Source organism: Diabrotica virgifera, chromosome 9 (assembly GCF_917563875.1).
Source record: "Diabrotica virgifera virgifera chromosome 9, PGI_DIABVI_V3a".
Lineage (NCBI taxonomy): Eukaryota > Metazoa > Arthropoda > Insecta > Coleoptera > Chrysomelidae > Diabrotica > Diabrotica virgifera.
The window spans coordinates 193,125,798-193,138,521 of record NC_065451.1 but is presented as its reverse complement, the minus strand read 5'-3'; the positions used below and the strand labels follow the sequence as shown (position 1 = coordinate 193,138,521).

At 35.1% G+C, this 12,724-nt stretch overlaps 1 protein-coding gene across 44 annotated transcripts in view; it reads right to left on the bottom strand.

The window, feature by feature from the left end:
• The window catches only part of LOC114337907 (titin), a 213,688-nt gene that overhangs the window by 18,299 nt on the left and 182,665 nt on the right, over positions 1-12,724 (bottom strand). For all 44 annotated transcript variants that reach the window (XM_050662773.1, XM_050662771.1, XM_050662781.1 and 41 more), the window contains 2 exons: positions 472-12,627; positions 95-409 (listed from right to left, as the gene is read on the bottom strand). In XM_050662773.1, the coding sequence (XP_050518730.1) occupies positions 95-409; positions 472-12,627 (12,471 nt within the window). The remainder of the gene's footprint in view (positions 1-94; positions 410-471; positions 12,628-12,724) is intronic.

The following is a 12,724-nucleotide window of genomic DNA, read 5'->3' as shown; positions in this document are numbered from 1 at the left end:
TTTCACCACTTTCATCATTTAATATTAAATAGTTTACACGTAATATTAAAAAAACACAATAAATACCAAAATAGATATATAAAAAGTCACTTACTTTCAAATACAGGAAGTTTGTCAATCTTCTCGTTCAATTTCTTTTGTACATACTGCGCATACTGTTCTTCATTCATCAAAATTTTCGCAGGCACCCAGCCCGTTTCCTCAGTCAAATGTTTTTTCACCAGCCACCATCCAGAATCTGGATTTTCCATAACATAAACCTTTTCTCCTTCAACCATATCTATAGCTTGATCTGCTTCGGCATCATATATAGTAATAGAATAGTATACATCTCCAACTTCCACTTCTTCTTCATGAATGACGTCTTCTACGACCTCCCTTTCTTTTGTAATGCTGAGAGATACTGGTTCTAAGAAAAAAGTAAATAAAGAGGTTATATTTTTGCACATAAAACTTAAAATAATAACAAACCTGCGTCAAAAGTAACAGATGGCTTCCTCTTTGGTTTAACCGTGAAGCTTCCTTCTTCTTCAAAATCAACTTGTTTAATAGGTTTCTTGAAGCTGATTTCTTCTTCATTCTCTTCGACGACTGAGTATTTTCTGGATGGTCGTCGTTTAAATGCAATGTGGAAACTCTCTGAGACATCATCATCTACAGGAACAACTTCATCGTCCTCATCAATAATTTCTTCGATGACTGGTCCGTCGTCATCGAATTCTTCAGTAATTTTTACAGTATCTTCAGCAGTTTCTTCCGAATAAGTCAAAGGTTTTTGTTTCTTAAGTTTGACTTTTGTAGAAAGATTGATTTCCTCTTCTGCGTATTGATCCAAAGATATCTTAAATTCTGTTTCGACGTCTTCTTTTGTTTTTGTCGTTTTTGGTCTAAATGTAACAGTTTCAATAACTTCTTCCTCTGGAATTTCTGGTTTGGACGCTTTTCTTACAGGTTTTAGCCTTTGAACGGTAATTTCTTCAGATTGCTCTTCAACAGAAGGCTCTTTAGCTAGTGGTTTTTTAACGATTATCTCAGCTGTTTCTTCTGTCTCTTCAGGTTCTTTTTTCGGTTTTAATCTAATTTCTGCTTCGACATCTTCCAACTCAGGTGATTTTTCTTTTGGTTTCTTCTTTATAGTTACTTCAGCTGTTTCCTCAGTCTCTTCTTCAGGTTTATCGTCAATAATTTCATATTTTTTCACTGTTGCCTCTGCTTCATCCTCATTTACAGGTGGCTTTTTAGTAGGCTTTAATGTTAACTCGACGTCTTCCTCTGTCTCTTCTCTTATTTTAACTTCATCTTCATCGTCTTTTACTGGTACGTGTTTTTTAATTGTGATTGCGTCCTCACCTTCATCCTCAACTTTGGGTATATCTTTAGTTTTCTTAATAGTGACCTCTGCTTCTTCTTCCACCTTTGGCTTTACTTCTACTGTAGCTTCAACCTCTTCGTCTTTTTGTACCTTCGGTTTCTTTTTTGTTTTGGGTTTCTTAATTTCGACCTTTACTTCCTCTTGAGTTTCAACTTCGGGTTCAGGGACAAATTTCTTGATAGTTATTTCTGCTTCTTCTTCCTCTTCCACTTTTGGTTTCGGTTTTGGCTTTTTAATAGAGACTTCAGCTTCTTCCTCAGTTTTAGGTTTTATTGTTACTTCAGCTTCAACTTCCGTATCTTCTTCCTTATCTTCTTTAGGCACAGGGACTAATTTTTTAATTGTAATTTGGTCCTCACCTTCATCTTCTGGTTTCGGTTTAGCTTTGGTCTTAGTAATAGTAACCTCTTCTTCTTCTTCGGGTTTGGGCTTTATTGTTACTTCAGCCTCAACTTCCGTATCCTCTTTATCGTCTTCCTTGGGCATAGGGACTATTTTTTTAATTGTGATTTCAGCTTCACCTTCATCCTCTTTTTTCGGTTTAGTTTTGGGCTTTTTAATTGTAACTTCCTCTTTCTCTTCAGGTTTAGGCTTTATTGTTACTTCAGCCTCAACTTCTGTATCTTCTTTCTCATCTTCCTTTGGCACAGGGACTATTTTTTTAATAGTAATTTCATCTTCCCCTTCATCCTCTTTTTTCGGTTTAGTTTTGGGCTTTTTAATTGTAACTTCCTCTTTCTCTTCAGGTTTAGGCTTTATTGTTACTTCAGCCTCAACTTCTGTATCTTCTTTCTCATCTTCCTTTGGCACAGGGACTACCTTTTTAATCGTAATTTCATCTTCAACTTCATCTTCTGGTTTCGGTTTTGCTTTGGGCTTGGTAATGGTAACCTCTTCCTTTTCTTCAGGCTTAGGTTTAAGCACAACCTCTGCTTCTACATCTACTTCTGACTTTTCATTTTCATCCTTCTTTTCTTCTGGTTTGGGCTTTATCGTTACTTCAGCTTCAACTGCTTCTTCATCACCTTCTTTGTCAACAGGGATAGGTTTTTTAATGGTTATTTCTACCTTCTCCTCATCTTCCTGCTTAGGTTTTGGTTTACGCTTTTTAATTTTAAGAGTCTCCTCTTCGACTGTTTCCTTTGGTTTAGGCTTTAGTGTAACTTCTGCCTCCACTTCTTCCTCCTCCTTTTTATCTTCTGGGACAGGTATAATCTTTTTGACGGTAATTTCAACGCTTTCTTCTTCTTCTTCTTTAGGTTTAGGCTTTTGTTTCTTGATGCTAACAGTCTCCTGTTCCTCTTTTTCTTCAGGCTTGGGTTTAATTACAATTTCTGCTTCAACTTCAGTCTCTTCTTTTTGTTCTTCTGTTGGAACAGGAATAATTTTCTTAACTGTCACTTCCGCTTCATCTTCCTCCTCCTTTTTAGGTTTTGGCTTAGGTTTTTTAATTGTAACTTCTTCCTCATCCTCAGGTTTAGGTTTAATTATGGTTTCAGTTTCTTCGACTTCTTCAACTTTAGGTGTGGGCTGTACCTCTTCCTCAGTTGGAGGTACTTCAGGTTCTTTAACTTTGTCTTTAGGCTTAACTTTCTTTTTAATTTTAACCGAAATTTCTTCTCTTTCTTTTGTTTCGGTTTCCTCTGTAACTTTGGTTCCAGGAATAGTGATTTCAATTTCTGGTTCATCTGTGACTTTACTGTCCTCTGGTTTTTTACTTATCTTCACTTCTTGTACAACTTCTTCTTCAGGTTCAGGTTTGTCTTTTACAGGTATTTTGAATTTGACTTCTGGTTGCTCTTCTGGAATAGGTTCTTTAGGCTTTCCTTTAACCAAAACTATTTCTTCCTGCTCAACTTCAGGTTTCTCTTGTTCTTTTGGTTTTGGTTTTGTTTTCTGCTTTTTAGGTTTCTCTGGCTTTTCTTTTTCGATTTCAGGAAGTTCTAACTGTTCTTTTTCTGGAGATTCTCTTTCTATATCAAACGGTTCAAAAGGTATTCTTTCGGGAGATGATTCTTTTCTCTTCTCATCGACTTTGCTATCTTCAGGGGTGGGTTTGACTTCTTTAACAGTTTCTTCAACAACATCTTCTTTTTGTACAGAAGGTTTGCGCTTAAGTTTAATTTCCTCCACCTCTTCCTCCTTTTCTGGTACTTTGCCTTTTTGTTTTTTAAGCGGAATCACAGTTTCTGGTACTTCAGGTTTCTCTTTCTCTTTCTTTTCATATTTGTATAAATCATCCACTTCTTCTAGCTTCTGCTTCTTTAATTCATCAAATTCCAAATCAAGTTTTTCTAAATCAGGCATTTCTTCTTTGGTGTCTTTTAACTTCCTTCTCTTAGTTTTAATTATTTTCTCAGCTTCTTTAATGTTTCGAGATATTTCTCCATTACCTCTGATCGTATTCATTTCAGTAACTTTGGGAATATGTAATGTAGGTGGAAAATCTACATAGTTTATTCTACTCTTTAGTCTAGGCTTAAAGTCCTTCTTTGCCTTAGGTTTTTCGACAGGCTTTGGTTTAGGTTTAGGCTTTGTCAGCTTAATTTCATCTAGTTTTTCTGGTTTTTTAGGAGTTTCTTCTGTTTCCGGTTTCAGGTCTTCTTTTTTATCTTCCGGTTTGACAGGTTCTATAGGCTTTTCTTCCTCAACAACTTTTTCCGGTTCTTCAGGTAGTATTTCTTCTTCTTCTTTTTCAATAACTTCTTCAGGTTCTTCTGTAGCTAAAGGCTCTTCATCAATTTCCTCAACCGAAGTCTTTTCTGTATCTACAGGCCCCTCCTTTCTCTTCTTTATTTTCTTTACAGTTTTCTTTTTGGGTTTTTCTAGTTCTAGTTCTACGTCACTTTCTTCATCGTCGTCTTTAATGTATATTACCTTTTGTGTCGGTTTCTCCGGTATATATTCAGTGATGGTGAAAACTTCTTGTTCGTTTTGTTTTTGGAATGGTTTCAACTTAATACCATCTGTAATATCTTCTGGTTTATCTTTTTTAGGTATTCTAAATTTAACATCTTCAGGCTCTTCTTCTTGGGGTTTCTTGGGTTCACCTTTCTGTAAAATAGTTTCTTCAGTTTCTGGAAGAGGTTTGGTTTTCTTTTTCTTGACATATTTTGGTTTATCTTTTTCTGGTTTTTCTGGTTCTTCGTCTTCTTCCTCAGGTTTGACGTATTCTTCTTTTTCGATGTCATCGCGATCGATATCAAATGGTTTAAAGTCGATTTTATCTTTAATTTCTTTTGGTTCTATTTTTTCTGGTACCAGCTCTTCTTTTTCAAGTTTCGGTTTACGTTTTTCTGTTGCTACTTCTTCTTCTGGTGTAGGTTTCTTTGGTGTTTTCTTTAAAGTAACATTTTCTTCGGGAGTTTCGGGGACAGGAACTTTACCTTTACCGATTTTAATAGTAATAGGTGTTTCCTCTTCTTGTTCCACAGGTTCTTTAGGTGTTCTGGTAAATTTAACCTGTTCTGGAAGTTCTTCAGGTTTAGGTTGTTCAGGTTCGTCAATTTCGAAATCAACTTTCTCAAGTTCGATTTTCTCAGGAGATTCTTCTTTTGTTTTAGGTTTGCGTTTGATTTTCTTTAATTTCTTAGCTTCTTCGATGTTTCTAGAAAGTATTCCATTTTCTCTTATAGAGCCAATTGATGTAATTTGTAATTGTTGTAAGATTTCGGATAAAGGAGGAAACTCTATCCAGTTTATTCTGCTTTTCAGCTTTAGTTTTGGTATTTTTACCGATTTTTCTTCTTTCTTTTCGGGCACTCTGGACTTCTTCAATTTGATATCCGCAAGGTTAATAGGTTCTTCTTTTATTTCGATTATTTTCGGTTTTTGTGCTACCTGCTCTACTTTAACTATTTTCATTAAGACAGGTTTAGATTTTTTCTTCGACTTTGGTTTTTCTTTGAATGCATCGTCAACTTTTTCAAGTTCAGATTTCTTCAATTCTTCGAATTCCTTGTCTAATTTCTCTAACTCTTTGATTCTTGTAACTTTCTTCTTTTTAGGTTTAACCTTTGCTGCTTCTTCCATAGTTCTAGATAATACCCCATTTTCTCTATAAACAGGCTCTAACTCCGTTATTATCGCTTTCTTTTCTGTTTCTGATAATGGTGGAAAATCGACGTAATTAATTCTACTCTTGAGCATAAATTTAGGCATTACTTTTTCTTGTTTTTTCTCCAGCTTAACCGGTTTTGGTTTTTTCAGTTTTATCTCAGCAAATTCTGGAACTGTTTCAGTTATTACAGGTTGTTGAGGTTTGCTAGCTTTATTACGTTTTATCATCAACTTTATTGGTTTTTCTTCTACAGGCGCTTCTGTAATTTCAGCAGTCTCAGGTGCTGGTTTTTTCGTTTTGGGTTTCTTTACCTTTACTGTCTCCTTTTTAACGACTTCAACAGTCTCTTCTGTAAGTGTAGGTGTTGGCACTTCCTCTTCTAATTTTTCAGGTTCCTCTTCTTGCTCAATTTTCGGTTCTTCTGAAATTTCTTCGGTTTCTTTAGGTGTTTCAATTTCACTTTCTGTAGGAACGTCTTCTATTTCCTCAGTACTGTCAACTTTCACATCTTTAGATTTCGGTTTCTTAATCTTTTTAATCTTCTTTTTGATTGTAGTAACTTTTTCTTCTTCTTCATCTTCCTCTTCGTCAATCAGTAGTACTGTGGATTTTAAGGGTTCTTTTGGTTCTTCAACAATTACTGTATATGTCTCGTTATCATCTTCTTTTTTGAACGGCTTGAGTCCAGGTTTTTCAACAACTTCCTCCGGTTTTGGCTTCTGTTTATATTTCTTTTTAATTTCAGGGGTTTCTTCTTCTTCCTTTGGTTTGCCTTTACCCAATTCTAAAGTGATTTCTTCAGTTTCAGGTTTTGGTTTTACTTTGGGCTTTTTAGGTTTCTTAGTAACTTCTTCAGGCAGTTTTTCATCTGGTTTTTCTTCGTCTTCTGCAGGTACATACTTTTCAAGTTCTACATCATCCTTTTCGAAATCTTGAAGTTGATATGGTTCTAGTGTCGGACTTTCCTCATCTTCAATTTTGACGGACTTTGGTTTGTCTTCTTTCTTTTTAGGCACTTTTTCTGGCTCCGACTTTTCCTCCTCAGAAGGCTTCTTAGGGATTTTCTTAAGTTTTACTGGTTTTTCTTGTTCTTCTTCTTCAGGTAATTTTCCTTTTCCAATTTTTAGTGGTTTTGCTTCTTCTTCAATTATTTCTGGCTTTTCTTTTGGTTTCTTAGGTGCTTTATATTCATCATCAACCTTTTCGAGTCCCTTTTTAGAATCTTCGAAATCTTTGTCCAGTTTTTCCAGTGATTTAATTTCCCTTTCAATATCTTTAACCCTGATCTTCTTCTTTTTGGGAACCTTTTCAGATTCTTTTAGATTTCTAGATAGAACTCCATTGTCCCTGTATACAGGAGGAAGTTCCTTGATTACAGGAATAGAATTGGCTTCATTTTCTGGTGGGAATGGAACGTGAACTATCCTGCTCTTTAATAAAAATTTGGGAGCTTTGGTTGTTTTTGGTTCAATCTTTCTTGGTGCTTTTGGTTTCTTTAATTTAATTTCAGCTAGATTGACGGGCTCTTCCACTACAGTTACAGTAGACTGTTGAAGTTTACTTGTGGTTTCATCAGCTACAAGTTCTACTTTTTCTTCTGTAATGATTTCTTCTTCTTCGACTTCTTGAACTATTCCTTCGGAAGGTTCTATGTCTTCCTCAGTTGATTTTAAAACATCTTTCTGTTTCCTCTTTTTGATAATGGTCTTTTTCTTTATTTTGTCTATTTGGGTATTTTGATCTTCGACTGGAACTTCTTGTTCCTCAGGCTTAAGCACTTCTGCGACTTCTTCGGTAATTTCTGTTTCTAGTTTTTCTATAGTAACTTCTTCAATAACTTCCGGTACCGTATCTTTCTCTTCCTCTTCTTGTTCTTCTTCCTCAACAATTATCTCCTCTGGTTGATCCCCTGGAACATCAGACGTGGGTTCTTTTGATTTAGGCTTGATCTTTTTAACCTTCTTTTTGGTTGGTTGTTTAATTTTTACCGTATCATCAGTTATTTCTTCAGTTGTGGGCATTTTAGGAAGATGGATTGTATCATCTGTTTCTGGTTTTAATACTTCTTGTTCTTCCTGTTTTTTAAATGGTTTTAAAGTAATATCTTCTGGAGCTGGTTCAGGCTTAGGTTTTTGTTTGTATTTAAGATTAATATCTTCTTCTTCAGGTTCTTCCTTTGGCTTTGGAATTCCTTTTATAATTGTGATCTCTTCTGTTTCTGGAGTAGGTTTAACCTTTTTCTTTTTAGGAATCTTTTTGGGCTCAGGTACAGGTTTTTCGCCATCTTCTTTTTCGAATTCTATTGGCTCTGGTTTTTCTAATTCTACCTCTTCTCTATCAATGTCGAATGGTTCAAATTTAATTTTGTCTGGTTCGTCTGTCTCCTTTTTCACCTTAGGCACACTCTCCTTTGGTGGTTTCTTAATCTTCGGCTTTTCTGGTTGTTCTTCCTCTTCTACCGGTTTCTCTGGAACAGCCTTTAGTTTAATTACCTCGTCAACTTCTTGTTTTTCGGGTATTTTTCCTTTCTGTTTAGTAATCTTTTTCGGTTCTTCTTCAGCGACTGATTTTTTTCGTGGTTTACCTTCATATTTGAAAGCATCATCAACTTTTTCTAATTCTTTTTTCTTCAAATCATCTAATTCAAGATCCAGCTGTTCTAGATTCTTAAAATCGTAATCTTTGTCTTTAAGCCTTCTCTTCTTAGTCTTTGGAGCCTTTTCAGCTTCTTTGACATTCCTTGATAACACACCGTTGTCTCTATAGACAGGTTCCAGTAGTGAAATTCTTGGTAGTCTTTCACTTTCAGTTTGAGGAGGGAATTCAATCAAGTTTATCCTGCTCTTAAGTAAGAACTTTTGTTTTTTGACTTTTTGTTCTTTTCTTTGCACTACTTTTGGTTTTTTCAATTTAATATCTCCAAATAGTGGTACATCTTTACTTTCAACTATCTTAACTTTTTGTGGTTTAATCTCTTTTCTTTCTATAGGCATAAGAACCGAAAGCTCTCTTCTTAGCTTTTTCTTTTCTGTAGGTACTTTGTCTACTGGTTGCTCTTCTTCGGGTTTTTGTTCTTCAGGCTTATCCTCTTCGGCTTTTTCCTTGGGTTTCTTTTTAATTTTTTTGATTTTTACTGTTCTTTTCTCTTTAGTTTCTTCTCCCTCTATTATTTCTTCATCTTCGGGAATTTCTTTATCTATTTCTTCTTCTTTAACTTCCTCTATTTGTACATCTTCTTCCTCTTCTACAGGTGTTTCTTTTTTATCGGGTTTCTCTTCACTCGGTACTTTCTTCTTCACTTTTCTGGGTTTAGGTTTTTCCTGTTCCTCTATTACCTCTTCTTCCTCAACAGGTTTTATTTCTTCGGGCTTCTCCTTTTTCTTAATCTTCTTAATTTTGGGTTTTTCTTCTTCTTCGACCGGTATTTCTTCTTCTAATTTTTCTTCCTTGGGTTTCTTTTTCTTTATTTTCTTTACCTTAGGTGTTTCCGGTTCCTCAAATTCTTCCTCAATTACTATGCTATATTGTGGCGTTTTACCTTCCTCTTCAATACATAAAATTTCAATTATCTCGTCTTTATCTCCTTTAGGTTTCTTAAATTTCCTTTTTACTATTTTTGTAATTTGTTCTCCTTCTTGAACCTGTGCTTTGGTTACAATAACTTCTTCGGGAAGTTCTTCTATGTATGATGGTAGTACAGGTGCTATCGAAGGAATTGTTTCCACCATCTCACTCGTTATTTCATGCTCCTCAGTGATCACTGTTGTTTTTGGCAATTCTCCTTCTTCTATCACAGTAAATATTTCAGTTGTTTGTTCTTTATTGCCTGTTCTCTTCTTGATAACTTTCTTTTTAGAAATTTGTTTTTTAGGTACACCTTTCTTGTCAATATGTTCTATCACTGTTACTTCCTCAGGAGTATCTTCGATGTAAGTGGGTTCTAAAGGTAAAGTTGTTTCTTCAGTATCTATTTCTTCAATTGTTACTGAACCTTGAGGCTTTCGGTCTTCTTCCTGTACTATTTCAATCTTAATAATTTCTTCCTTACTGCCTTTCCGTTTTTTAAGAGTTCTTTTTTCTACGACCTGTTTCTTAGGTTTTCCGCGTTTATCGATTGTTTCTACAATCTTCACTTCAGTTGGTAATTCCTCAATTACTACCTCTGGTATAACCAAAGGTGCTTTTGGAATTTCTTCAAATATATCGTCTTCTTCAATAACAACAGATGTTTGTGGTTCCTTTCCTTCTTCTTCTGTAGTTATTAAGGTTGTCGTTTGCAACTTACTACCTCTACGATGTTTAACAGTTCTTTGTTTGACCGTACTCTTTTCTACACCTACTGGTGTGACCTTTTCTATCAGTTTTACATCCTCAGGCAGTTCTACAATGTACTCTAATTCATCTTCAGTTAAGTTTTCTTCTGGAACAACTATCTCTTGAATTACAACTGATGTCTGTGGTTTCTTGCCTTCTTCTTCTCTAGTTACTATTTCAGTAACTTCTTCTTTATGACCTTTACGTTTTTTCATGACTTTCTTTTTCACGATTATTGTCTTGTTATCCTCTATTTTAGTTTCGATTTCTTCTGGCATTTCAATAACTGTTGCCACTGGCATATACTCTGGTTGTTCTTCTTCGACAAGATATTCATCGTTTGGAATTTCTTCGATCACAACAGAGGTTTGAGGTTCTTTGCCTTGTTCTTCCACGGTACGTATTTCAGTTATTTCAGTTGTATCGCCCTTCTTCTTTCTTAAGATTCTCTTTTTAACAGTTGTCTTTTGAGGTCTGCCTCGTTTGTCTTCGGTTTCTATTATCTGGATGTGTTCTGGCAATTCTTCAAGCACTTCTGGCTGTCCTATAATTACTACTCCTTCCCTTTCATCTCGGGTAACTTCTACTGTTGGTAGAGCTAAAGCCTTTTTCAAAAGTTCAATTTGAATCAATTCTTCCACCCCTTCAGTGGTATCTTTTTTAGCAAGTGTAGGAACAAACAAGATATTGTCTTCCGTTATAAGTTTTACCTCTGGTTCTTTTGGTTTCTTCTTAATTTTCTTCTTTGTCTTTACTTCCTTTATTTCTTCTTCATGTACGACCACTGATACTTGAGGCTCTTTGCCTTCTTCTTCAACAACCAAAATTTCTGTCGTAATTTCTTTGTCATCCTTTTTCTTCTTTAACGTTTTCTTTTTTATTGTTTGTTTCTTTGTACCTTCTTCGGTGGTAATTTGGGCTGTTGTTATTTCTTCCGGAGTTTCTTCCACAACAACGGTTTCTGTTATATCATCCAAAGGAATTTCACTTGGAGCTATTATTTCAGTTACAGTAATGCTAGTTTGCGGTTGTTTATCTTCTTCTTCAACAGTTAAAATTTCTGTTACTTCCTGTTTTTTGCCCTTTTGTTTCTTTATTATACGCTTTTTGGCAATTGTTTTCTTAGGAATTCCGTCTTCTATCGTTTCAGTTACAGTTATCTCCTCTGGTAGTTCGATAATTATGGGTTTAGTTTCTTCTTCAGCAACAGGTTCTTCGGTAATAGTTACTGAAGTTTGTGGTGCTTTGCCCTCTTCTTCTACCGTTAATATTTCTGTTAATTCTTGTTTATCTCCTTTTTGTTTGCGCAATACTTTCTTTTTAATTATTTTCTTTCTAGATCCTTCTTGCGTAACTGTAATTTCTTCGGGGAGTGCTTCTATTATGGCTGCTTCTGGTTTTTCTTCTAGCAACTCTTCTTCTGGTACTTCCTCTTCTACAACTGTGACGATAGGTTCTAAGATCTTACCATCTTCTTCAACAGTCACAATTTCAGTAGTTTCTTGTTTCTTGCCCTTTTGTTTTTTGATTATACGTTTACTAACCTTAGTTTTCTTTAATTTTCCGTCTTCAATGGATTCAACTACCTGAACTTCTTCTGGTAGTTCGATAATTATTGGTTTAGTTTCCTCTTCAATAACAGGTTCTTCCGTAATAGTTACTGAAGTTTGCGGTGCTTTGCCCTCTTCTTCTACTGTCAATATTTCTGTTAATTCTTGTTTATCGCCTTTTTGTTTGCGCAAAACTTTCTTTTTAATTACTTTCTTTCTAGGTCCTTCTTTAGTGTCTACTTGCGTAACTGTAATTTCCTCGGGAAGTGCTTCTATTATAGCTGTCTCTGGTTTTTCTACTAGTAATTGCTCTTCTGGTACTTCCTCTTCTACAACTGTGACGATAGGTTCTAAGATCTTACCGTCTTCTTCAACAGTCACGATTTCAGTAGTTTCTTGTTTCTTGCCCTTTTGTTTTTTAATTATACGTTTACTAACCTTAGTTTTCTTTAGTTTTCCGTCTTCAATGGATTCAACTACCTGAACTTCTTCTGGTAGTTCGATGATCATTGGTTTAGTTTCTTCTTCAACAACAGGTTCTTCGGTAATAGTGACTGAAGTTTGTGGAGCTTTGCCCTCTTCTTCTACCGTTAATATTTCTGTTAATTCTTGTTTATCTCCTTTTTGTTTTCGCAATACTTTCTTTTTAATTATTTTCTTTCTAGATCCTTCTTGCGTAACTGTAATTTCTTCAGGAAGTGCTTCTATTATGACTGTCTCTGGTTTCTCTTCTAGTAACTCTTCTTCTGGTACTTCCTCTTCTACAACTGTGACGGTAGGTTCTAAGATCTTACCGTCTTCTTCAACAGTCACAATTTCAGTAGTTTCTTGTTTCTTACCCTTTTGTTTTTTGATTATACGTTTACTAACCTTAGTTTTCTTTAATTTTCCGTCTTCAACGGATTCAACTACCTGAACTTCTTCTGGCAATTCTTGCATGTAAGTAATTTCTTCCGTTGGTTTTTCTTCTTCATATACAGTAATTGATGTTTGCGGTTCTTTCCCTTCTTCTTCCACTGTCAAAATTTCTGTTGTTTCTTTCTTTCCCTTTTTGTCTTTTTTGATAACACGTTTCTTTACAACGGTTTTCTTTGTTACACCATCTTCAACCTTTTCTATAACCTTTACTTCTTCTGATTCTTCGACTTCTTCTGGAAGTACGACAGATTCTTGAGATTCAATTTCTTCTTCTTCGACGAAAAGAATCTCTGTCGTTCCATGTGTATCTCCTTTCGGCTTTTTGACTATTTTCTTCTTTACAACCCTTTTCTTTGGAGCTTCTTCTTCTATAGTTTCAACAACCTCATCTGCTTCGATAGTTTGTTCTGTGGCTGCAAAAAATAGTTCATATATTATTAGTTAGATTATTTATAACAATATTCGGTATGAAATCCTATTATAGTTTATCTTCATGTATGAAAAAATGTA